The 24,725-nt window shown below is 43.2% G+C and overlaps 1 protein-coding gene across 9 annotated transcripts in view; it reads right to left on the bottom strand.

Moving 5' to 3' along the window:
• Positions 1-24,725, bottom strand: part of LOC124000809 (myocyte-specific enhancer factor 2A-like) — a 120,325-nt gene that overhangs the window by 23,372 nt on the left and 72,228 nt on the right. For 5 of the 9 annotated variants that reach the window (XM_046307436.1, XM_046307451.1, XM_046307459.1 and 2 more), the window contains 2 exons: positions 11,574-11,708; positions 8,017-8,230 (listed from right to left, as the gene is read on the bottom strand). In XM_046307436.1, the coding sequence (XP_046163392.1) occupies positions 8,017-8,230; positions 11,574-11,708 (349 nt within the window). Of the gene's footprint in view, positions 1-8,016; positions 8,231-11,371; positions 11,507-11,573; positions 11,709-24,725 lie in introns of all 9 variants that reach the window. The other 4 variants (XM_046307443.1, XM_046307475.1, XM_046307494.1 and 1 more) reach the window with 2 other exon arrangements.

The following is a 24,725-nucleotide window of genomic DNA, read 5'->3' as shown; positions in this document are numbered from 1 at the left end:
AAGAATATATGGATGAGCAATGTCAGAGCGGCATAGACTAAGATACAGTAGATAGTATAGAATACAATATATGCATATGAGATGAGTAATGCAAGATATGTAAACACTATTAAAGTAACATTATTATTACAAATCAGCCAGGCTAGATAATATCTCTCTTTATAAAATTATCTGCCGAAATTGTTGCAACACCTATTACTAGCCTGTTCAACCTCTCTTTCGTATCATCTGAGATTCCCATAGATTGGAAAGCTGCCGCGGTCATCCCCCTCTTCAAAGGGGGAGACACTCTAGACCCAAACTGCTACAGACCTATATCTATCCTACCCTACCTTTCTAAGGTCTTCGAAAGCCAAGTTAACAAACAGATCAACGACCATTTCAAAGCTCACCGTACCTTCTCCGCTATGAAATCTGGTTTCAGAGCTGGTCATGGGTGCACCTCAGCCATGCTCAAGGTCCTAAACGATATCAAAACCACCATCGATAAGATACATTGAATACGGCTGCGCATTATCGACCTAGCCAAGACTTTCGACTCTGTCAATCACCACATTCTTATCGGCAGACTCAACAGCCTTGGTATCTCAAATGATTGCCTCACCTGGTTCACCAACTACTTCTCGGATCAAGTTCCGTGTATCAAATCGGAGGGCCTGTTGTCTGGACCTCTGGCAGTTTTTATGGGGGTGGCACAGGGCTCAATTCTCGGGCTGACTCTCTTCTCTGTATACATCAATGATGTCGCTCTTGCTGCTGGTGATTCTCTGATCCACCTCTACGCAGACAACACCATTCTGTATACCTCTGGCCCTTCTTTAGACACTGTGTTAACTAACCTCCAGATGAGCTACCATGCCATGCAACTCTCCTTCCTTGGCCTCCAACGGCTCTTAAATGCAAGTAAAACTAAATGCATGCTCTTCAACCGATCGCTGCCCAGACCTGCCCGCCCGTCCAGCATCACTACTCTGGACGGTTCTGACTTACAATATGTGGACAGCTACAAATACCTAGGTGTCTGGTTAGACTGTAAACTCTCCTTCCAGACTCACATTAAGCATCTCCAATCCAAAATTAAATCTAGAATCGGCTTCCTATTTCGCAACAAAGCATCCTTCACTCATGCTGCCAAACATACCCTCGTAAAACTGACCATCCTACCGATCCTCGACTTCGGCGATGTCATTTACAAAATAGCCTCCAACACTCTATTCAACAAATTGGATGCAGTCTATCACAGTGCCATCTGTTTTGTCACCAAAGCACCATATACTACCTACCACTGGAACCTAGGTCATCTACATGTCTCTGCAAGGTAAAGCCACGCCTTAACTCAGCTCACTGGTCACCATAGCAGCACCCACCTGTAGCACGCGCTGCAGCAGGTATATCTCACTGGTCACCCCCAAAGCCAATTCTTAATTTGGCCGCCTTAACTTCCAGTTCTCTGCTGCCAATGACTGGAATGATCTGCAAAAATCACTGAAGCTGGAGACTCCTATCTCCCTCACTAGCTGTCAGAGCAGCTCACAGATCACTGCACCTGTACATAGCCCATCTGTAAATAGCCCATCCAACTACCTCATCCCCATACTGTAGGTATTTATTTATTTAGCTCCTTTGAACCCCAGTATCTCTATGCACATTCATCTTCTGCACATCTACCATTCCAGTGTTTAATTGCTATATTGTAATGACTTCGCCACCATGGCCTATATATTGCCTTAGCTCCCTTATCCTACCTCATTTGCACACACTGTATATAGACATTTTTTCTACTGTAATATTGACTGTATGTTTGTTTATTCCATGTGTAACTCTGTGTTGTTGTATGTGTCGAACTGCTTTGCTTTATCTTGGCCAGGTCGCAGTTGTAAATGAGAACTTGTTCTCAACTAGCCTACCTGGTTATATAAAGTTGAAATAAATAAAAAATAAAAAATGTAAGACTATTGTTCCATTTATTAAAGTGGCCAATGATTTCAAGTCTGTGTATGTAGGCAGCAGCCTCTCTGTGCTAGTGATGGCTATTTAACAGTCTGATGGCCTTGAGATAGAAGCTGTTTTTCAGTCTATCGATCCCAAATGTGATGCATCTGCACTGACCTCGCCGTCTGGATGAAAGCGGGGTGAATATGCAGTGGCTTGGGTGGTTGGCTTTGATTATCTTTTTGGCCTTCCTATCAGATGCTGTAGGTGTCCTGGAGGGCAAGTATTTTGCCCCCCGTGAAGCGTTGTGCAGACCGCACCACCCTCTGGAGACCCCTGCGGTTGTGTGCGGTGCAGTTGCCATACCAGGTGATGATACAGCCCGACAGGATGCTCTCAACTGTACATCTGTAAAAGTTTGTGAGGGTTTTAGGTGACACGCCAAATTTCTTCAGCTTCCTGAGGTTGAAGAGGCGCTGTTGTGCCTTCATTGCCACACTGTCTGGGTGGACCATCTCAGTTTGTCAGTGATATGTACGCAGAGGAACTTAACTTTCCACCTTCTTCACTGCTGTCCCGTCGATAGGGGGGTGCTCCCTTTGCTGTTTCCTGAAGTACACGATCATCCCCTTTGTTTTGTTGACGTTGAGTGAGCAGTTATTTTCCTGACACCACACTCCCAGAGCCCTCACCTCCTCCCTGTAGGTTGTCTCGTTATTGTTGGTAATCAAGCCTAATACTGTTGTGTCGTGCATTGTCAAGCTGTCATGGATGAACAGGGAGTACAGGAGGGGGCTGAGCACTCACCCTTGTGGGGCCCCAGTGTTGAGGATCAGCAAAGTGGAGATGATGTTTCCTACCATCACCACCTGGGAGCGGTCTGTTAGGAAGTCCAGGACCCAAATGCGCAGGATTGGGTTCAGACCCAGGGTTTCGAACTTAATGATGAGCTTGGAGGGTACTATGTTGTTGAATGCTGAGTTATAGTCAATGAACAGCATTCTTACATAGGTTTTCCTCTTGTGCAGATGAAATAGGCCAGTGTGTAGTATGATGGCGACGGCATCGTCTGTGGACCTGCTCCCCTCTCTCTCCAGATGAAATCTCGCGTCTTGTGACGGCCGGCCGCCCAACAACCTGCCCGCTTGACCCTATCCCCTCCTCTCTTCTCCAGACCATTTCCGGAGACCTTCTCCCTTACCTCACCTCGCTCATCAACTCATCCCTGACCGCTGGCTACGTCCCTTCCGTCTTCAAGAGAGCGAGAGTTGCACCCCTTCTGAAAAAACCTACACTCGATCCCTCCGATGTCAACAATTACAGACCAGTATCCCTTCTTTCTTTTCTCTCCAAAACTCTTGAACGTGCCGTCCTTGGCCAGCTCTCCCGCTATCTCTCTCTGAATGACCTTCTTGATCCAAATCAGTCAGGTTTCAAGACTAGTCATTCAACTGAGACTGCTCTCCTCTGTATCACGGAGGCGCTCCGCACTGCTAAAGCTAACTCTCTCTCCTCTGCTCTCATCCTTCTAGATCTATCGGCTGCCTTCGATACTGTGAACCATCAGATCCTCCTCTCCACCCTCTCCGAGTTGGGCATCTCCGGTGCGGCCCACGCTTGGATTGCGTCCTACCTGACAGGTCGCTCCTACCAGGTGGCGTGGCGAGAATCTGTCTCCTCACCACGCGCTCTCACCACTGGTGTCCCCCAGGGCTCTGTTCTTGGCCCTCTCCTATTCTCGCTATACACCAAGTCACTTGGCTCTGTCATAACCTCACATGGTCTCTCTTATCATTCCTATGCAGACGACACACAATTAATCTTCTCCTTTCCCCCTTCTGATGACCAGGTGGCGAATCGCATCTCTGCATGTCTGGCAGACATATCAGTGTGGATGACGGATCACCACCTCAAGCTGAACCTCGGCAAGACGGAGCTGCTCTTCCTCCCGGGGAAGGACTGCCCGTTCCATGATCTCGCCATCACGGTTGACAACTCCATTGTGTCCTCCTCCCAGAGCGCCAAGAACCTTGGCGTGATCCTGGACAACACCCTGTCGTTCTCAACCAACATCAAGGCGGTGGCCCGTTCCTGTAGGTTCATGCTCTACAACATCCGCAGAGTACGACCCTGCCTCACACAGGAAGCGGTGCAGGTCCTAATCCAGGCACTTGTCATCTCCCGTCTGGATTACTGCAACTCGCTGTTGGCTGGGCTCCCTGCCTGTGCCATTAAACCCCTTCAACTCATCCAGAACGCCGCAGCCCGTCTGGTGTTCAACCTTCCCAAGTTCTCTCACGTCACCCCGCTCCTCCGTTCTCTCCACTGGCTTCCAGTTGAAGCTCGCATCCGCTACAAGACCATGGTGCTTGCCTACGGAGCTGTGAGGGGAACGGCACCTCAGTACCTCCAGGCTCTGATCAGGCCCTACACCCAAACAAGGGCACTGCGTTCATCCACCTCTGGCCTGCTCGCCTCCCTACCACTGAGGAAGTACAGCTCCCGCTCTGCCCAGTCAAAACTGTTCGCTGCCCTGGCCCCCAATGGTGGAACAAACTCCCTCACGACGCCAGGACAGCGGAGTCAATCACCACCTTCCGGAGACACCTGAAACCCCACCTCTTTAAGGAATACCTAGGATAGGATAAGTAATCCCTCTCACCCCCCCTTAAGTTTTAGATGCACTATTGTAAAGTGACTGTTCCACTGGATGTCATAAGGTGAATGCACCAATTTGTAAGTCGCTCTGGATAAGAGCGTCTGCTAAATGACTTAAATGTAAATGTAAATGTATGGACCTATTGGGGCGATAAGCAAATTGAAGTGGGTCTAAGGTGGCAGGTAAGGTGGAGGTGACATGATCCTTGACTAGCCTCTCAAAGCACTTCATGATGACAGAAGTGAGTGCTATGGGGAGATAGTCATTTAATTAGGTTTATTTTGCATTATTGGGTACAGATACAATGGTGGCCATCTGGAAGTAGGGACAGCAGACTGGGATAGGGAATATGTCTGTAAACACACCATCAGCTGGTCTGCACTTGCTCTGAGGAAGCGGCTAGGGATGCCGTCTGGGCCAGCCACGGAGAAGGAGAGCCCACAGTCCTTGGTAGCTGGCTGCGTCGGTGGCACTTTGTTATCCTCAAAGCGGGCAAATAATGTGTTTAGCCTGTCTGGATCCAAAACGTTGGTGTCCACGATGTGGCTGGTTTTTCTTTTGTAGTCCGTGATTGTCTGTAGACCCTGCCACATACGTCTCATGTCTGAGCCGTTGAATTACGACTCCACTTTGCCTTTGCCATATTCCCAGTCACATTGCCATGGTTAAATAGTACCAAAACATTCAAAGGACATTTTCTCAAAAGTGAGTTTACAAGTTTATCAACTTTCAAAGCAGAATGACTTTCCCATTGTTCCTCAACTGTACAGTGGTGGCCAAATATTTTGAGAATGACACAAATATTAATTTCCACAAAGTTTGCTGCTTCGGTGTCTTTAGACATTTTTGTCAGATGTTACTATGGAATACTAAAGTATAATTACAAGCATTTCATAAGTGTCAAAGGCTTTTATTGACAATTACATGAAGTTGATGCAAAGAGTCAATATTTGCAGTACTTTTTTCAAGACCTCTGCAATCCGCCCGGGCATGCTGTCAATTAACTTCAGGGCCACATCCTGACTGATGGCAACCCATTCTTGCATAATCAATGGCTGGAGTTTTCAGAATTTGTGGGGTTTTGTTTGTCCACCCGCCTCTTGAGGATTGGTCACAAGTTCTCAACGGGATTAAGGTCTGGGGATGTTTTGTTCCCCGAGCCACTTAGTTATCACTTTTGCCTTTTGGTAATGTGCTCCATCATGCTGGAAAAGGCATTGTTCGAAACCAAACTGTTCCTGGATGGTTGGGAGATGCTGCTCTCAGAGGACGTGTTAGTACCATTCTTTATTCATGGCTGTGTTCTTAGGCACAATTGTGAGTGAGCCCACTCCCTTGGCTGAGAAGCAACCCCACACATGAAAGTTCTCAGGATGCTTTATTGTTGGCATGACACAGGACTGATGGTAGCGCTCACCTTGTCTTCTCCGGACAAGCTTTTTTCCGGAAGCCCCAAACAATTGGAAATGGGATTCATCAGAGAAGATTACTTTACCCTAGTCCTCAGCAGTCCAATCCCTGTACCTTTTGCAGAATATCAGTCTGTCCCTGATGTTTTCCTGGAGAGAAGTGGCTTCTTTGCTGCCCTTCTTGACACCAGGCCATCCTCCAAAAGTATTCGCCTCACTGTGCGTGCAGATACACTCACACCTGCCTGCTGCCATTCCTGAGGAAGCTCTGTACTGGTGGTGCCCTGATCCCACAGCTGAATCAACACTAGGAGACGTGCTAGTGCTTGCTGGACTTTCTTGGGTGCCCTGAAGCCTTCTTCACAACAATTGAACCGCTCTCCTTGAGGTTCTTGATGATCCGATAAATGGTTGATTTAGGCGCAATCTTACTGGCAGCAATATCCTTGCCTGTGAAGCCCTTTCTGTGCAAAGCAATGATGACGACACATGTTTCCTTGCAGGTAACAATGGTTGACAGAGGAAGAACAATGATTCCAAGCACCACTCTCCTTTTGAAGCTTCCAGTCTGTTATTCGAACTCAATCAGCATGACAGAGTGATCTCCAGCCTTGTCCTCGTCAACACACCTGTGTTAACGAGAGAATCACTGACATGATGTCAGCTGGTCCATTTGTGGCTTGGCTGAAATGCAGTGGAAATGTTTTTAGGGGATTCAGTTTAATTTGCAGTTAATTGCAATTCATCTGATTACTCTTCATAATATTCTGGAGTATATGCAAATTGTCACCATACAAACTGAGGCAGCAGACTTTGTTAAAATTAATATTTGTGTCACTCTCAAAACTTCTGGCCACGACTGTAGTGTATGATTTACCATTTTGAGTCTCTACTTTTATCCAATATAAAACACACAATTTCAGATATTGCTACATAAGACTGATTTGAGCCGGTTGAAATCGCTCCACTATTTCCTGGTTGCTAAAATGATAATAGTTTGTGGCAAAACAAGCACTCTATAGTGTAGAGAATCATTTTACCATCTAAACTTGGGTGAATTTTTTTTTTTTTTTAAACCACTAAAAATATTGTATTTTCAGCTAAATGAAGCTGGTGTACAAAAACAAAAGTAAGACACAAAAATTAAACTTATGATTGGAAGAATAGAAATAGCGCATATAGAAATGATATACCACGTCTTAGACTTGCTTTCAATGAGAATGACATATCTATAACTCACATTTCTATGGGAATTTGCTCAGGTCAGCCAAAAAGTTACATATTGCAGCTTTAATGCTCCCCTCACATACAGACAACAAATACAGTCCCCCCCTGCCAAAAAGCATGGAATGACCAATTGAAACTGACAAGAGAGGCCTTTGACCATGTCGTAGGCAAATGTATGCAGCCGGTTGAGCTGAGGGCCTGTCGGGCAGAGCAAGAGTGAACTAATCAGTACCTCCTGAGGACATACTTTTCCGGCTGGGCTGGGGCCCACGCCAGGTCTGTCCTTCCCAGCATGCCAGCTAATAAGATGCATGAAATTATATGATTAACCATCTGCATCCTTCAGATGGGAGCCAGGGATCAGCCTGGATATAGCACTCAATCCTTCCAAAGAAGCTGGACTCATGCTCCAGAATACATGGAATGTAGAATTCTTACTCATATTTTTGTGGAAACCCACAGACCACCTCACATACTCAACATCATCGAGATATGTCGAGTTTCCTTGTAGGCCTATTTGGTGGGGAAACTGTGAAGCCAGCTGTATAGCCAATTGCATGTTTCTGTTTATTAAAGAATGTGAAACAATGTTGTGTCTGTTTTCTGCTTTTCAGTAAATCCTGTTCTTTATGTAACCTAAAATAAACGTGTTCATATGTGACTCGTTTCAGGAAACTAGGCATATGTCGTGCATCACTACTTCATAGGAGAAGTCCATACATAGTTACCACCATGTACGTACTATTGTCAGGTGTAGTGAAAACAACAGTGAGGTGTAGTGATACTGACCCGCATTGCCTTGAGTGGGGAGCCTCTGCTGACCCCCGCTCCTGTGTAAGGAGGCCTGAGGGGGGGAGAGCATCCCACTGTCACTCAGAGAGGCTGCGGCCTGGGCCAGGGCCTGGCTGCTCATGGATCCTCCTGGGTTGTAGGACATGGTATTCTGGTTGGAGACTGGCACTGCCACATGCATGGGGAAGTTCTGCTGGGGCAGCGCTGTGGGCTACAGGAGGGAAACACAGAGACATGAAGAGAATCAAAGACCTGGCGCTGGGCTGAGGGTCACACTGGGAAGGAAATGGCAGAGATGGCATCTGTGATGGTGCCACATCAATCACATTGGTATGGTTAACAGAGCAGTCCTATTAACTGATGGCAATGTTACAAATCTAGGTTTATTGGATGCTAACATAAGCCTGTATAATATATAAATACTAATGTATAAAATGTACAGATGACCACTATATTTCTGTAAATGCACAAAACAATAACTTTGCTATTTAAAAAACATTACAGACCAAAACATGCACAATAGCAAGTGTCTTGTACCAGGTGTTGCATTGTAATAGTCAGCACTGCAGATCATCAACGTTTCTTATTTTTATTCGGATAGTCTAATTGTGTTATTTCCCAAAATATACAGTTGAAGTCGGAAGTTTACATACAATTAGGTTGGAGTCATTAAAATTTGTTTTTCAACCACTCCACAAATGTCTTGTTAACAAACTATAGTTTTCACAAGTCGGTTAGGACGTCTACTTTGTGCATGACACAGGTAATTTTTCCAACAAATGTTTACAGATATTATTTAACTTATAATTCACTGTATCACAATTCCAGTAGGTCAGAAGTTTACATACACTAAGTTGACTGTGCCTTTAAACAGCTTGGAGAATTCCAGAAATGGCTTTAGAAGCTTCTGATAGGGTAATTGACATCATTTGAGTCAATTGGAGGTGTATCTGTAGATTTATTTCAAGGCCTACCTTTAAACTCAGTGCCTCTTTGCTTGACATCATGGGAAAATCAAAAGAAATCAGCCAAAGAATTGTTGACCTCCACAAGTCTGGTTCATCCTTGGGCGCAATTTCCAAACGCCTGAAGGTACCACGTTCATTTGTACAAGCAATAGTACTCAAGTATAAACACCATGGGACCACGCAGCCATCATACCGCTCAGGAAGGAGAAGCATTCTGTCTGCTAGAGATGAGTGTACTCTGGTGCGAAATCAATCCCAGAACAACAGCAAAGGACCTTGTGAAGATGCTGGAGGAAACGGGTACAAAAGTATCTATATCCACAATAAAACGAATCCTATATCGACATAACCTGAAAGGCTGCTCAGCAAGGAAGAAGTCACTGCTCCAAAACCGCCATAAAAAACCCAGACCGGTTTGGAACTGCACATGGGGACAAAGATCATACTTTTTCGAGAAATTTCCTCTGATGAAACAAAAATGGCCATAATGGCCATAAAGACCATTGTTATGTTTGGAGGAAATAGGGGGATGCTTGCAAGCCGAAGAATACCATCCCAAGTGTGAAGCACGGGGGAGGCAGCATCATGTTGTGGGGGTGCTTTGCTGCAGGAGGGACTGGTGCACTTCACAAAATAGATGGCATCATGAGGTAGAAAAACGATGTGGATATATTGAAGAAACATCTCAAGGCATCAGTCAGGAAGTTAAAGCTTGGTCGCAAATGAGTCAACCAAATGGACAATGACTTCAAAAGTTGTGGCAAAATGGCTTAAGGACAACAAAGTCAAGGTATTGGAGTGGCCATCACAAAGCCCTGACCACAAAGTCCTGACCTCAATCCTATAGAAAATTTGTGGGCAGAACTGAAAAAGCGTGTGCGAGCAAGGAGGCCTACAAACCTGACTCAGTTACACCAGCTCTGTCAGGAGGAATTCACCCAACTTATTGTGGGAAGCTTGTGGAAGGCGACCCGAAATGTTTGACCCAAGTTAAACAATTTAAAGGCAATGCTACCAAATAATAATTAAGTGTAAGGAAACTTCTGACCCACTGGGAATGTGATGAAAGAAATAAAAGCTGAAATAAATCATTCTCTCTACTATTATTCTGACATTTCACAATCTTAAAATAAAGTGGTGATTCTAACTGACCCAAGACAGGGAATTTTTACTAGGATTTAATGTCAGGAATTGTGAAAAACTGAGTTTAAATATATTTGGCTAAAGTGTATGTAAACTTCCGATTTGCATTTTGGATCAAAACTCAGTGTCAGTGCAGTGCTGACAATCCAAATAGTTTGTGAGAGTAACTTGTGACAGTGAGACCACTCCATTCACAGCATAGTCCAGTGAGGCAGTCAGTTAGTGATATTATTAGTGTGTTAATTGCAAACAATGGTGCTCTCCATGTCAGAATTAGAGAGAAAACAACAGTTGAAGCACTATACTTTATGCAGGATTCTATAATTGCCACCCGCAATAAGATCACTATTGTCTTAAGGTAAAGCTCTGTGTAATTCCAGGGTAATTTGGTCACCTCCAGTCTGATAGTAGCTTGATGAAAGAGTGGAAAATAAACAGTGATAGTCCACTGATGTTGTGACTTGGCGAATACTTGAATTGCCCACGTGAATGGAGGACCCACCAAGATGAGAAACTAGGAGAGATCATACAATGAGCAAAGGGGAGGGAAGATAAATAAAATGAATCAAAAATTATCCCCCCCTTCGCCAAATGATCCAGGCACTGAAAGAGATTCAATTTCTCGATCTGCTTGGGGGTGAAAATTGGGTTTTGGGAAAAAAATACATAAATCACCAAAGCTACAGAACCAGTCAATATTTAAGCCAGTGGAGGAATCTTCCTCTTTTTCTCAGGGGGAAATGTGTCTTTTATAATAAAGAAGCTTCTCCTCCACAATAACAAAAATGCAATTTCCTTTTCTTATAGTTTTCAATATGATCTTCCCAATAGAGCTTTAAAAAGGTTCAACCTGTCATAACAATATGATCTTCCCAATAGAGCTTTAAAAAGGTTCAACCTGTCATAACAATATGATCTTCCCAATAGAGCTTTAAAAAGGTTCAACCTGTCATAACAATATGATCTTCCCAATAGAGCTTTAAAAAGGTTCAACCTGTCATAACAATGTGATCTTATCAGGGTGTGCCAAAATATAAGTTGCAGAACAAATCAACAAAATAAACAAATACACTTCCAATGAACAGAAAAAAGGTTATGCTTGAATAGTCCATGTTTGCTTATAGTAGTTGACAGAGGTTGCAGGGTGGGATAATTTAAAAAAGAAGAAAAAGTCAAACCAAAAGGAGGTCAAAATCCTTTGTGCCACAAAGCCAAGCAGCAAAATCATTTCATTTACTTACGATTTTATGATTTCTCATCATATTATCAAACTCCTCATTAATTTTTTTATACTTTTCTTCTGTGTGAGGGGTGAGGACATATGAGGCATCAGGGTCCGGGCTATCACAGCCTCTGTGTTCTTTCTTGTTTAGCGCCTGTAGTGAACATCAACATAAAAACAGGAATCAACACAAAATGGCAGGAGAGGGAAAAAGTACTTACACCACAGCGCTTGTACATTAAATCACTCTCTTCGCTTAGTTTGCCGAAACGGTCGTCCATGAGGGGGCTGTGCCCAAAACAGTCATCTGGATCAGGACTGGCACACAGGTCATTATGGCCTTTGTTTCTTAATTTCTGAAATAAAATTGCACAATTCACACATACAATATATACTGCAGGATACTCAGTCTACTACCACATGACTCTCTGTCTAGGTAGGCTACAATACACCTCTACAAACCTGTTCCCATAACAAAACATGAACAAAAATACCAACATAAGTAAAAGGCATCATTCAAGTCAAGACACTAATTAATTGAATACATATGACAGATATTCAATGACTTGTAATACATCAATTATAATACACCTGCTTTCACATGTACACATGCATATTTGAAATCATTTCTTATTTTTTGGCTTGCCAGTGTGCTGGTATGTGCAGGGAACGGGATGAATACTGTCTTCCTATGCAATGGTTAACAATGATAGGCAAATTGAAATGTCAATCCTTATCCTTTCATCCTTTAGAGACCATCACAGAATAAACTAAATATTTCTCTGCACTCCTCTCCCTGCACTCTCTCTCTTTCTCTTCTCAACCTCTACCCAACCCCCTTCTCTCTCTCTCTCTCTCTCTCTCTCTCTCTCTCTCTCTCTCTCTCTCTCTCTCTCTCTCTCTCTCTCTCTCTCTCTCTCTCTCTCTCTCTCTCTCTCTCTCTCTCTCTCTCGCTCTCTCTCTCTCTTCCCGCTCTCTTGCTGCATGTGTGTGTTTCAATGCATATTTCATTATCTCTCAGTTATCATAAGCCACCCAGCTGGAAGACACCCCGGTATAAGAGGATCCAACAGAGCAGCAGTTTAAAACATTGCAGACTTTAATTCAGCATGGCTGCCACTCATGGGATTTTATCAATGTTAAGTAATGTAGGAAATAAAATGGATTATTATACTGTATGTGGTCAAATACGCTTATTAGAGCATGAAATGGTGTGATTATTGTAAGAGTAAAGAGCACACAGTATGGTGTGATATAGCTTCATTTGACCTCTTAAAAAGACTGCACACTATCAAATTAACTAAATAAAAAGAGTGAAACTGTGTTGTGCTTGTTATAACTTTCTATCAAAGGAGCAGTTCTCTCCGCTTTGATAAAACTGTGAATGATGGTGGTAACGAGAACCCATGACAGCACGTGACAGCATGTGATATCAAGCCAGTCAGAGAACATCAAGTTTGATTTATATATGTGCTGTTCGGGTTCCCCTATCAGGCTGGTGCAGGCCCAGAGCAGTGACCTACCCTGTCTCTGGGCTGCCTCTGAGCCGGATGTCTACAGCAGTCACGGACTCCTCTGGATGGAGGGGTCACGGTGTGAGGGAGAGGAGTAGGACTCAAAGGCACTAATGAGCCCTTCGTCTCTGCCTCCATCTCCATTATCCTGGAGGTGCAGGAGGTAACGCTGGTGTGTGTGGGTGTTCATGGGCGTTGCAGCAGCAGCTGGCATCTGCTGACAGCTCTCTGACAGTACAGTGGTGTTTGGGCTGATCTCTATCTAACAGCATGTCTTACCCAGCCCTGCTTACAGTAACTACATCGTTCCACGAAAAGAGTGCCTTTTGCAACCCTTTTTTATTTGAAGTATTGTTCACCAATACTGAATATTGCATTTTCAAAACCTGTTATATTAAATTAAGTGCCCTTTAATATAGACCACATGGTGAATTCAATAAATGTGATTTTTTTAATGAATAAAGGCATTTAAGATTACATCTTCAACCCTAATATGGTCAACCCTGTTACTTTATTTGGCACTTAATAGACACTTACTATAATAATTTGAGATGGGAAAACATGTTTTTTTCTATGAAGTTGAACATGTGCTATTTATGACAGAATGTTAACATTTTGTGAAATCTAAAGTTTTTTGCCACTCCTATTTACACTTCTTAAAAGGCACCGATTTGGTGGAAGAACCCAGATCCCAACATGCTGACAAGCTCTGTATGACACACTACTGTCGGATTTCCTAGGATTGAAATATGAAACTTTACTGGTTTTCAATTATTTCCTACTATACAAAGGGGGGGGGGCTACCAAGGCACAGTTTACTTTAACTTTTACAAATGTACCAGTACTGAATGAAGCTACAGCTATTGTATGCAGTAATCATGTGCCTATGAACCAGAGATATACTGTTAGCACTGAGGCGGTGTGTGCCCTAGTAGGAAGTCCACTGTGTGAAGCTCACCCTGATCAAACATAAATAACATAAGCATGTCTACATCTGATAAACTTCCCAGTAAAGCAATAAAAACAATCAAGCATCCCATAAAATTGCAAAAAAATAGCCCACATTAAAATATGTAGGCTAAGAAACAAAGTTCATGAAATCAATAACTTGCTAGTAACAGTTGGCATTCATGTTCTAACTATATCTGAAACTCACTTATATAATACCTTTGATGATACAGTGGTAGCAATACATGGTTATAACATCTACAGAAAAGACAGAAATGCCAATGGGGCGGTGATGCGGGTCTATATTCAGAACCACATTACTGTAAAGCTTAGAGAGGATCTCATGTTAAATACTGTTGAAGTAATATGGCTTCAGGTTCATCTGCTTCACCTAAAGCCTTGTGGGAACCTGCTATAGACCAACAAGTGTTAACTATCAGTATCTGAATAATATGTGCGAAAAGCTTGATAATGTACGTGAAATCAACAGCGTGCTTTGGAACACATTCAATGAAATTTTTAGGAAAAATGGCAAACTCAGTTCTATCATTCATTGAATCAGATGGCTCATAAATAAAATAAAAACACTGATATTGCCAACTACTTTAATGATTTTTTCAATTTTCAAGATTAGCAAACTCAGGCATGACATGCCATCAACAAACGCTGACACTTCACATGAAAGTATAACTGACCAAATTATGAAAGACAAGCATTGTAAATTTGAATTCCATAAAGTGAGTGTGGAAGAGATGAAAATAATTGTTGTCTATTAACAATGACAAGCCACCAGGGTCTGACAACTTGGATGGAAAATTACTGAGGATAATAGGGGACGATATTGCCACTCCTATTTGCCATATCTTCAATCTAAGCCTAATAGAAAGTGTGTCACCCAGACCTAGAGGGAAGCAAAAGTCATCCCACTACCCAAGAATAGTAAACCTCCCTTTACTGGCTCAAATAGCCAACCAATCAGCCTGATACCAACCCTTAGTAAACTTTTGGATAAAATTGTGTTTGACCAGATACAATACTATTTTACAGTAAACAAATTGACAACAGAATTTCAGCGCACTTATAGGAAAGGACATTCAACAAGCACATCACTTACACAAATGACTGATGACTGGCTGAGAGAAATTGGTGATCAAAAGATTGTGGGGGCTGTTTTGTTGACTTCAGTGAGGCTTTTCAGTGAGGCTTTTGACATTATTGATCATAATCTGCTGCTGGAAAAATGTATGTGTTAGGCTTTACACCCCCTGCTATAATTGTGGATAAAGAGTTACCTGTCTAACATAACACAGAGGGTGTTCTTTAATGGAAGCCTCTCCAACAGAATCCATGGAAAAATCAGGAAATCCCCAGGGCAGCTGTCTAGGCCCCTTAATTTTTTTGAGTAAAGCCAGTGTATCTACTGTATGTATGCGGATGACACAACACTATACATGTCAGCCACTACAGCGAATTCAAATGACTGCAACACTTAACAAAGAGCTCCAGTTAGTTTCAGAATGGGTGGCAAACAATAAGTTAGACCTAAATATTTAAAAAACTAAAAGCATTGTATTTGGGACAAACCATTCACTAAACCCTAAACCTCAACTAAATCCTGTAATGAATAATGTGGAAATTGAGCAAGTTGAGGTGACTAAACTGCTTGGAGTAACCCTGGATTGTAAACTGTCATGGTCAAAACATACAACAGTAGCTAAGATGGGGAGAAGTCTGTCCATAATAAAGCGCTGCTCTGCCTTCTTAACTTCTTGGTGACAGAGGGCAGTATTTTCACATCCGGATGAAATGCATGCCCAAATTCATGTATTTCATGATGATACTCATCCCCAGAAGATAATATATGCATAGTATTAGTAGATTTGGATAGAAAACACTCTGAAGTTTCTAAAACCGTTTGAATCATGTCTGTGAGTATAACATAACTTATTTAGCAGGCGAAACCCAGAGGACAAACCATTCAGATTTGTTTGTTTGTTGAGGTCACTCTCTTTTCAATGGGTTTTCATTGGGAATCCAGATTTCAAAGGGACATTCTTGCAGTTCCTTTCACGCCCACTGGATGTCAACAGTCTTTAGAAATTGATTGAGGTTATTCCTTTGTAATGAAGAAGTACGGCCATCTTGAACAAGGGGTGTACAAGAGGTGTACTGTTCGATAGAGGTGCGTGACCAGAAAGTATGCTTCAGTTTGTTTTCTTCCTGTATTGAACACAGATTATCCCGTCTTCAATTTTATTGATTATTTACGTTACAAAATCCCTAAAGTTGTGTTACAAATGTAGTTTGAAATGTTTTGACAAAATTTACAGGTAACTTTGGAGATATTTTGTAGTCACGTTGAGCCAGTTAGAACCGGTGTTTTTCTGGATCAAATGCGCCAAATAAATGGACATATTTTGGATATATATCGACGGAATTAATCGAACAAAAGGACCATTTGTGATGTTTATGGGACTTATTGGAGTGCCAACAAAAGAAGCTCGTCAAAGGTAAGGCATGAATTATATTTTTATTTCTGCGTTTTGTGTCGCTACTGCAGGGTTGAAATATGGTTTCTCTCTTTGTTTACTATGGTGCTATCCTCAGATAATAGCATTGTTTGCTTTCGCCGAAAAGCCTTTTTGAAATCTGACATGTTGGCTGGATTCACAACAAGTGTAGCTTTAATTTGCTATCTTGCATGCGTGATTTAATGAAAGTTGGATTTTTATAGTAATTTATTTGAATTTGGTGCTCTGCGTTTTCCCTGGATATCGGCCAGGTGGGACGCTAGCGTCCCACATATCCCAAAGAGGTTTTAACAACACTATCAACAAAGGCCTTAGTTTTGTCCCACCTGGACCACTGTTCAGTTGTGTGGTCAGGTGGCACAAAGAGGGACTTAGGAAAATTACAATTGGCTCAGAACAGGGCTGGCTGGCCTTTAAATCTACACAGAGAGCTAACATTAATAATATGCATGTCAATCTCTCATGGCTCAAAGTGGAGGAGAGATTGACTTGTTTCTGTAAGAAGTGTTGACAAGCTGAATGCACCAAGCTGTCTGTTTAAACTACTAGCACACAGTCATGCATACCCCACAAGACATGCCACCAGAGGTCTCTTTACAATCCACAACTCTAGAACAGACTATGGGGGGTGCACAATACTACATAGAGCCATGGCTATTCCACATCAGGTAAATTATTTAAGCAGTAGAGTCAGAAGAATAAAAATATTAAAATACACTTTATGGAACAGCAGGGACTGTAAAGTGGCACACACACAGGTATAGACACACGCATAAGCACACACACACTCTACACACACGTAATATTGTTATATTGTAGATATGTAGTGGTGTAATAATGTTATATGATGTACTGTTTTACCTTTTGTTTTATGTGTGATGTAAGTGCCTTAATGTGTTTGGACCCCAGTAAGAGTAGCTGCTGCCTTAATAATACAAATACAAACTAGACACTCTACTCTAGTTACACACTTGATGAAACAGTGTATGAGCTAAAGTTTGAAGCAGAGGAACTCTGAAAAGCACCTAAATCATATCAGTCATATATGCCTGATAATGTTACTGGAGAGAGAGATATGAATGATACACACCATGTGTAAATGTGCATTTAGATCCACTAGTGTTTGGTGTGGTACAGAGCCGGGGCATTCTTCTCATTCGAAGAAAACGCCTTCCTGGTTCATTTCCTGTTTACTGAGGCTGCTCTTCAGTTAGGCTCCTGTTAAGGCTATGTTTACCAGGGAAACTATGCACTTTCTCCGCCAGACTGCCACAGATCTGATCAGGACCTGCAAATTAAAGTCCAAACCTGCTCATTATGGGAATAGCTGGGTTGGGCTGGCCGGCCATGGCTATGTGAGATGGGCAGGGCTGCAGGCAGCACTTCCATCCAGCCGCACCCTCTGCCCCTGGCCCCGTGCCCTGCTAGCCACTCAGGGAGGGGCCAGAGTGGAAACATCCAGTGCCAGGGACACTCAGCACTCAGAACAAACCATGGAACATATTGCACTGAGACTAAACAGCACAAAGCCCAACAGTGAGTGCTCATATCTAGGTAATTCATTTCACAAGTCAATATTGATCTCCATGATCTAAGATGAATTGAAATTAAACATTATGACAGCATTTAATTTATTCATGCCTAAGAAAGAGTGAAGAGTGACAGATTTCCTCTTCAAGGTACTCCTAGCTGAGCACGTTAAGGAGTGAAGGTCTGGGACAGCACGGCAGTAATTCCTCCTTAAATGACTTGGCATGTTTCGGGTGTCCCACAGACGCTGCCCGCAGCTCCCAGTAAATGGATCACTAAATCAGCACATGGCCAAACAGGTGTCTCTCTCCCAAACACCTGTCAGGCCCTGGCTTCCCGGCCCGGCCAATCACACACAGCCTCACACTAACATGGCCTTAGAAGGGGCCACATGGAACCCTGAAGGCCATCAGACATCACTCAACCCAAGCTTATTACTCTATACTATTGGTTCAGTAATACATACAAACGTTTACACAAAACAAACCAACCAACGCTGAATTATGGTAAACAAAATTGAAGTTGTGTTCGTTCTATTCCATTTCTTCCTTTCTATTCCTTCTATAGTTCAGAAATTCACTTTCAAAGGTCATATCATACTCTGTATTTTCTGTATTTTGAAAGTTCAATATCTTCAAAACTTGATTGCTGACATGAAAAACATTTAGGGACTGTATCAATAGTGGACTAATGAAACAAATACCAAAAGTCCTTTAAGAAAGCAAAGCTGGAAGTGTGTGAATATATTAGAACTTATAGGGCTTTTCAACAACAACATTTATAATGGAGGGTGGGTGGTGAGTCTGTCTGTATATGGGTCTGCAGACAGAGAGTAGTGATGATTGAACTTGTGTAATCTGTTCACAAGGCTCATGGAGGCTCATAAAGAGCAGTGGGAACCAGGCCAGCAGATATTTTCTCACAGCCATCCTGAACTGCTAGAAAATTGGCTCTATACACCAAAAATGTAAATCTGGTTGTCTGACGTCAAACCAGCGGGGCATCATAGTGAGTGTGTGAGTGTAATGTTAAAAGAACAGGCTTTTTTCTGATGTTCCGAAAGTGAGAGAGACCTTGAAATGTGTCTGTTCACTCATAGTACTGTATGCCCAACCCCCATACTGATGATAACATCTACAGTATCACTCATCTCCTCCAGAGCACCTGTTGTTCATTTATATTAAACTTACAAATGCAAGAGTATGAGCTATTGAAGCAGTGTCTCAATTGTACGTTATATAGAAAATAATTGTTTTCATATGATGTTAGAATTGATAGCTCCATTCTATCTCTTTGTCAGGTAAATGACTGTTGTGGGTGGGGGGGGGGGGGGGGGGGGGGTTTGCCATGATGCTCCTGTACTGCCCGCGCTTGAGTGATTGAAGCGGGGAGAACAGGGCATGGCTTGAGTGGCTGGGGTCCTGGATGATCTTCTTGGCCTTCCTGCAACACCTGGTATTGTAGGTGTCCTGCAATGTGCACCCAACAGCTGCACATATCACCCTCTGAAGCGCCCGTCTGTCTGCGGCAGTGGAGTTGCCGTACCAGGCTGTGATGCAGCCCGACCGTATGCTCTCATTGGTGCTCCTGTAGAACACTGTGAAGGCCCTCGAGGACAGGCCACCGGAACTTGACCAGCGGAACGTCCCTCTTGAGTCTTTGTTTGTAGGCGTGGAGAAGCAAGATGGAGTCAGTCGGATTTGCCGAAAGGAGGATGGGAGAGGTCCTTATATCCGTGTCGAGGGTATAAGGCCTGAGCAAGAGGACAAGTACATTAGAGTGTCTAGTTTTAAGTGAAAATGCAACTCTGGGATGTTGGCCTTCTAGGCAGAGTTGCAAAGAAAAAGCCATATCTCAGACTGGCCAATAAAAATAAAAGATTAAGATGGGCAAAAGAACACAGACACTGGACAGAGGAACTCTGCCTAGAAGGCCAGCATCCCAGAGTCGCCTCTTCACTGTTGGCGTTGAGACTGGTGTTTGCGGGTACTATTTAATGAAGCTGCCATTGGAGGACATGTGAGGCATCTGTTTCTCAAACTAGACACTCTAATATACTTGTTCTCTTGCTCAGTTGTGCACTGGGGCCTCCCACTCCTCTTTCTATTCTGATTGGAGACAGTTTGTGCTGTTCTGTGAGGGGAGTAGTACCCAGCGTTGTACGAGATCTTCAGTTTCTTGGCAATTTCTCGCAAATTAATAGCCTTCATTTCTCAGAACAAGAATAGACTTATGAGTTTCAGAAGGAAGTTATTTGTTTCTGGTCATTTTGAGCTTGTAATCGAACCCACAAATGCTGATGCTCCAGAAACTCAACTCGTCTAAAGAAGGCCAGTTGTATTGCTTCTTTAATGTGGACAACAGTTTTCAGCTGTGCTAACATAATTGCAAAAAGGTTTTCTAATGATCAATTAGCGTTTTAAAATGATAAACTTGGATTAGCAAACACAACGTGCCATTTGAACACAGGAGTCATGTTTGCTTATAATTGGCCTCTGTACGCCTATTTAGATATTCTATAAAAAAAAATCAGCTGTTTCCAGCTGAAATAGTAATTTACAACGTTAAGAGGGTCTACACTGTCACGCCATGGCCTTAGTTATCTTTGTTTTCTTTATTATTTTGATTAGGTCAGGGTGTGACAAGGGGGATTTATGTGTTTTGTCTGGTCTAGGGGTTTTGTATGTTTATGGGGTTGTTTCCTTTCTAGGTAGTTTTGTATGTCTATGGTTGCCTAGATTGGTTCTCAATTAGAGGCAGCTGTTTGTCATTGTCTCTGATTGGGAACCATATTTAGGCAGCCATGTTCTCTGGGTATTTTGTGGGTGATTGTCTTCTGTCTTTGTACCAGATAGGACTGTTTCGGTTTTCACAGTTGTTATTTTGTAGTGTTCTCATTTATCGTCTATATTAAAGATGTTGAAAACTAACCACGCTGCATTTTGGTCCTCCTCTCCTTCAGTGGAAGAAAACCGTTACATACACTGTATTTCCGATCAATTTTATGTTATTTTAATGGACAAAAAATGTGCTTTACTTTCAAAAACAAGAACGGTTTTAAGTGATCCCAAACTTTTGAATGGTAGTGTACATATGATGTAAGAAATAATACACAAAAACAAAATACTGCAAAGTTTCCAAATGATTAGAAGTGAGGCGACCTTCTCTGTCGGCGCCATCTTGCTCGAGACGAGGCATGGTGCCTGCTGTCGAAGCCATATTAGCCAAATATAGTGTTCCATTTAGATCTATGTTTATGTCACAGAAAATAAACACGACTGTTGCAATCAAAACAAAAAAGTTGAGTATTTTGAGTGTATGATTTAACCACAACCACAGAGTTTATATTATAGCCCCATTTACATTGAACTTTTAAGAAAACATAATTTAATGAGTTAAAGATAAAGTGGAGCCAAAGCTGTTGCGTAAGCCACCTACCATACCTGCACTTTCACTGAAATGGGCCAAAGCAATTTCTGCAGTCTGCCTTAGATGGAACACCATTACACTCCAATGCCCCCCGCTTGTGTCGAGCTTTTTACATTTCACTTATTCATGTACTGAATGTGAATAAAAGGGAGTTTGGAAGTAGACAGTAGATGTCGTTACAAAAGCCAAACTTCTCAAATGTGGGGAGAAGGCAGGTTGTGGCTGAACTGTCAGTGTCTTCCAGTGGTAGCTATATAGAACACACACCAAAATAATGCTTTAAGAGCCATTATGATTTGATTATAGTCTATATAAATAATGTATATTTGAACTATTTTTGCTTCTGTAGTGTTCCTCACCTCATTTCAACTGTGTCCCCACCTTGCACACCCACCCTGCAGTGTTGTGAATTCGCTGTTGTGCACGTTGCCGCACTAAGCAAGGTAGCGTGCTAATCCTCATGACATCACCATTGTGTCCGGCCCGTTCCATCTAATGTGGTTATCAAAGGGCCTCTTTGAGTGTGAACACTGTTGAGAATCAGCATGGGGAGGCGGCTGATAGCAAGGCTTTCATCTGCTCACAAATATTTTAGCTTTTATATAACATCTTAAGAGACAAGTCTTTCACTGTGAGTATGTTCCCATTTTTCCTTTGGTGATGTAGATTTCACTTGAGGGGGAAAAGGGTATGTTGGTTGTTCTCGTGAAGTCTCCAGCTAGTGGCTGTATGTACTGTATGCCATTACCGAGGGCCCTAACAGCTTCTCCTCTCTACACACTGGTAATGGTCATATTCCTGGTCTGGGAGTAGGGAGGGCTAGATAAGGAAATTGGTTTTGATTCCCAGACATATCTGGTTTAATCTCATGACCATTCCACATCATCAGTGATCTAACTGATATCAGGATATGACCCCATGCATGTCCTTCCTCTCTTTCAGCCCATTGTCTGACAGGAAATACAGCAGGAGGTGCTCCTTCTCAGCTGTACGGGACAGACTGTGTTTTGTTAGGTTATTATGACCGGACTGCAGCTGTTTGGAAAACAATATATCCTGAAGTCTGATCCAATCCTCTCAAAAACAGGACAATGGTGAGACCACAGTTAGCTCCGAGCTGATACACCAAACAGAGTAAGACATGCAGACATATAAAAGTAGAGTAATCCTTACTGAGCTGTGGTCTGCGTGTCCCTAAAGGACAGACAGCGAGGAGAAAGCCTCTGTCTCAGGTCAGCTCAATTTACAGTAGAGCAGAAAATGATTGTGGTTGACTGGCTAGATTGAAACTTTGATAAATATAGCCGCTATATTATTGAGTAAGAATAAATTGCACAGCAGAGAGCAATACCATTCCCTCCGAGAGACAGGCAGCTGCTCAGAGACTTTGTTGAATAACGGACGTGGCAAAGATATTAGTTGCCACAGTCAAAGAGAACACATTTTCAATCAGTGGCTTGGATATTTTCAGACAATTTAGTCAATTGGGAATTGAAGTCCAAATTGAGGATAAAGGCATCTCAATGTCATCATTATCTACATCTTTAAAAGATTGGGAACAAATGAGAGGAACACGTTCCATTACATCCAACTAGCTCTAGACAGCTATATTAAAGATAAAAAGGTATAAACAACCATTCACAAAACTATTACTACTACAAGAAGTTCACTTAACATCTTTTTCCCTGCTCCCACCTCCCTCCCCCTCTCTCTAATTATCAACCTCTCTCTCTCTCCCTGTCTCCCTCTCCCTGTCTCCCTCTCCCTGCACCCACAGAGTGGATCATTAGCTGTCAGAGCCCTTGAAACCAAACCTCCGTCCTCAACTCCCATACTTGCTCGCCTTTAAAATATTCATAAGGACAATTAGGAGTTCCAAAAAGGCAGGCGTAGAGAGCTGGGGTGGGCGTGGAGGGCTGGGGCGGACGTGGAGGGCTGGGGCGGGCGTGGAGGGCTGGGGCGGAGCGCTGGTAGGGCGTGGAGCACTGGTAGGGCGTGGAGCGCTGGTAGGGTGTGGAGCGCTGGGGGGGTGTGGAGCGCTGGGGCGGGTGTTGAGGGCTGGGGCGGGTGTGGAGTGCTGGGGCGGGCGTGGAGGGCTGGGGCGGGCGCGGAGCGCTGGGGGCGCACAGCGGAGGGAGAGGGCAGGATATGCCAGCAGGAGGTATGTTCTGCAACACTCTATACCCAGAACACAGACCTGGCCTCATCAATCTGAGCCACAGCACCCCTCCCTCCCTGCCCACCCACCTCCTCACTCAGCCATGCAAGGCAGGGGAGGGTGGCATGATGCCAGCTAACCCCCCTCCTTCTCCTCCCAACTGGCTGTGCTCTGCTTTGTCCTCACCCCTGGGTAGAGAAGAGAGGTCTCACACTGCCCATGGTGAGACGGGGGGAGGGCAAACTGATTGTTGCCCAACGGAGCTAACATACAGAAGCCGTTCTATGTGAAATAAGGGTCACATTTCTGTTACAGGGACCACAAGGTCAGTAGAGAACATGGGGGTGGGCTCATGGTTTGGCCTTCAGCATAACCGTCAACATAGTTCCTCTGTCCATATTGGTCACTGTGGTCTCTCATGTCAGCTATACATTAGACAGTAAACACAAACTTGGCAAGGGCGCTCCATTGGAGGCATGACTGTCATTAAAGTACACTATATAAAAAGAAACGTCCTCTCACTATCATCTGTGTTTATTTTCAGCAAACTTGTAAATATTTGTATGAACAAAACAAGACGCAACAACTGAGACATAAACTGAACAAGTTCCACAGACATGTGACTAACACAAATTGAATAATGTGCCCCAGTTTCGAACCCGGGTCTCCGGAGTGAGAAACAGTCACTTAACCAACTGAGCCACGAGTAGTCAGCAGAACCCAGAAGATGAGGCAGACACAGCAGTACTTGAGATGGTGTATTTAATGAAGTAAAAAGTGAAGTTCTTCAGGAAAACATGTAACTCCACAACCTCAAAAGGAATCCTACAAGAACAAAGGTAATCCTCCAAGACAAAAAAAGGTAAATCCACAAGGTGGAAGGTAAAGCACAAAAGGCCTCAAAAGATACTCAAAAAACAAACAAACAAGAACAAAAAAGAGAATTCCACAAGAAAGTCCACCGGGATCAACAAGAGTTCTCAGAGTACTAGGGCTGGGTGCTAACATACAAACACAGAGCAAAGAACAGAGGAAAACAAAAGGTTTAAATACAATCAGGGGAAACGAGGCACAGGTGCAAATAATAATGGGGATCAAGGGAAAACAAAAGGTCAAAAGGCACAATGGGGGCATCTAGTGACCAAAAACCGGAACAACCCTGGCCAAATCCTGACAGGGGGGGGGGTCAAAATCAAAAGTAACAGTCAGTATCTGGTGTGGCCACCAGCTGCATTAAGTACTGCAGTTGCTATTCTTTTCATG

Source organism: Oncorhynchus gorbuscha, linkage group LG02 (assembly GCF_021184085.1).
Source record: "Oncorhynchus gorbuscha isolate QuinsamMale2020 ecotype Even-year linkage group LG02, OgorEven_v1.0, whole genome shotgun sequence".
In the NCBI taxonomy this organism is placed as follows: domain Eukaryota; kingdom Metazoa; phylum Chordata; class Actinopteri; order Salmoniformes; family Salmonidae; genus Oncorhynchus; species Oncorhynchus gorbuscha.
This window is presented reverse-complemented; position numbering and strand designations above follow the sequence as displayed.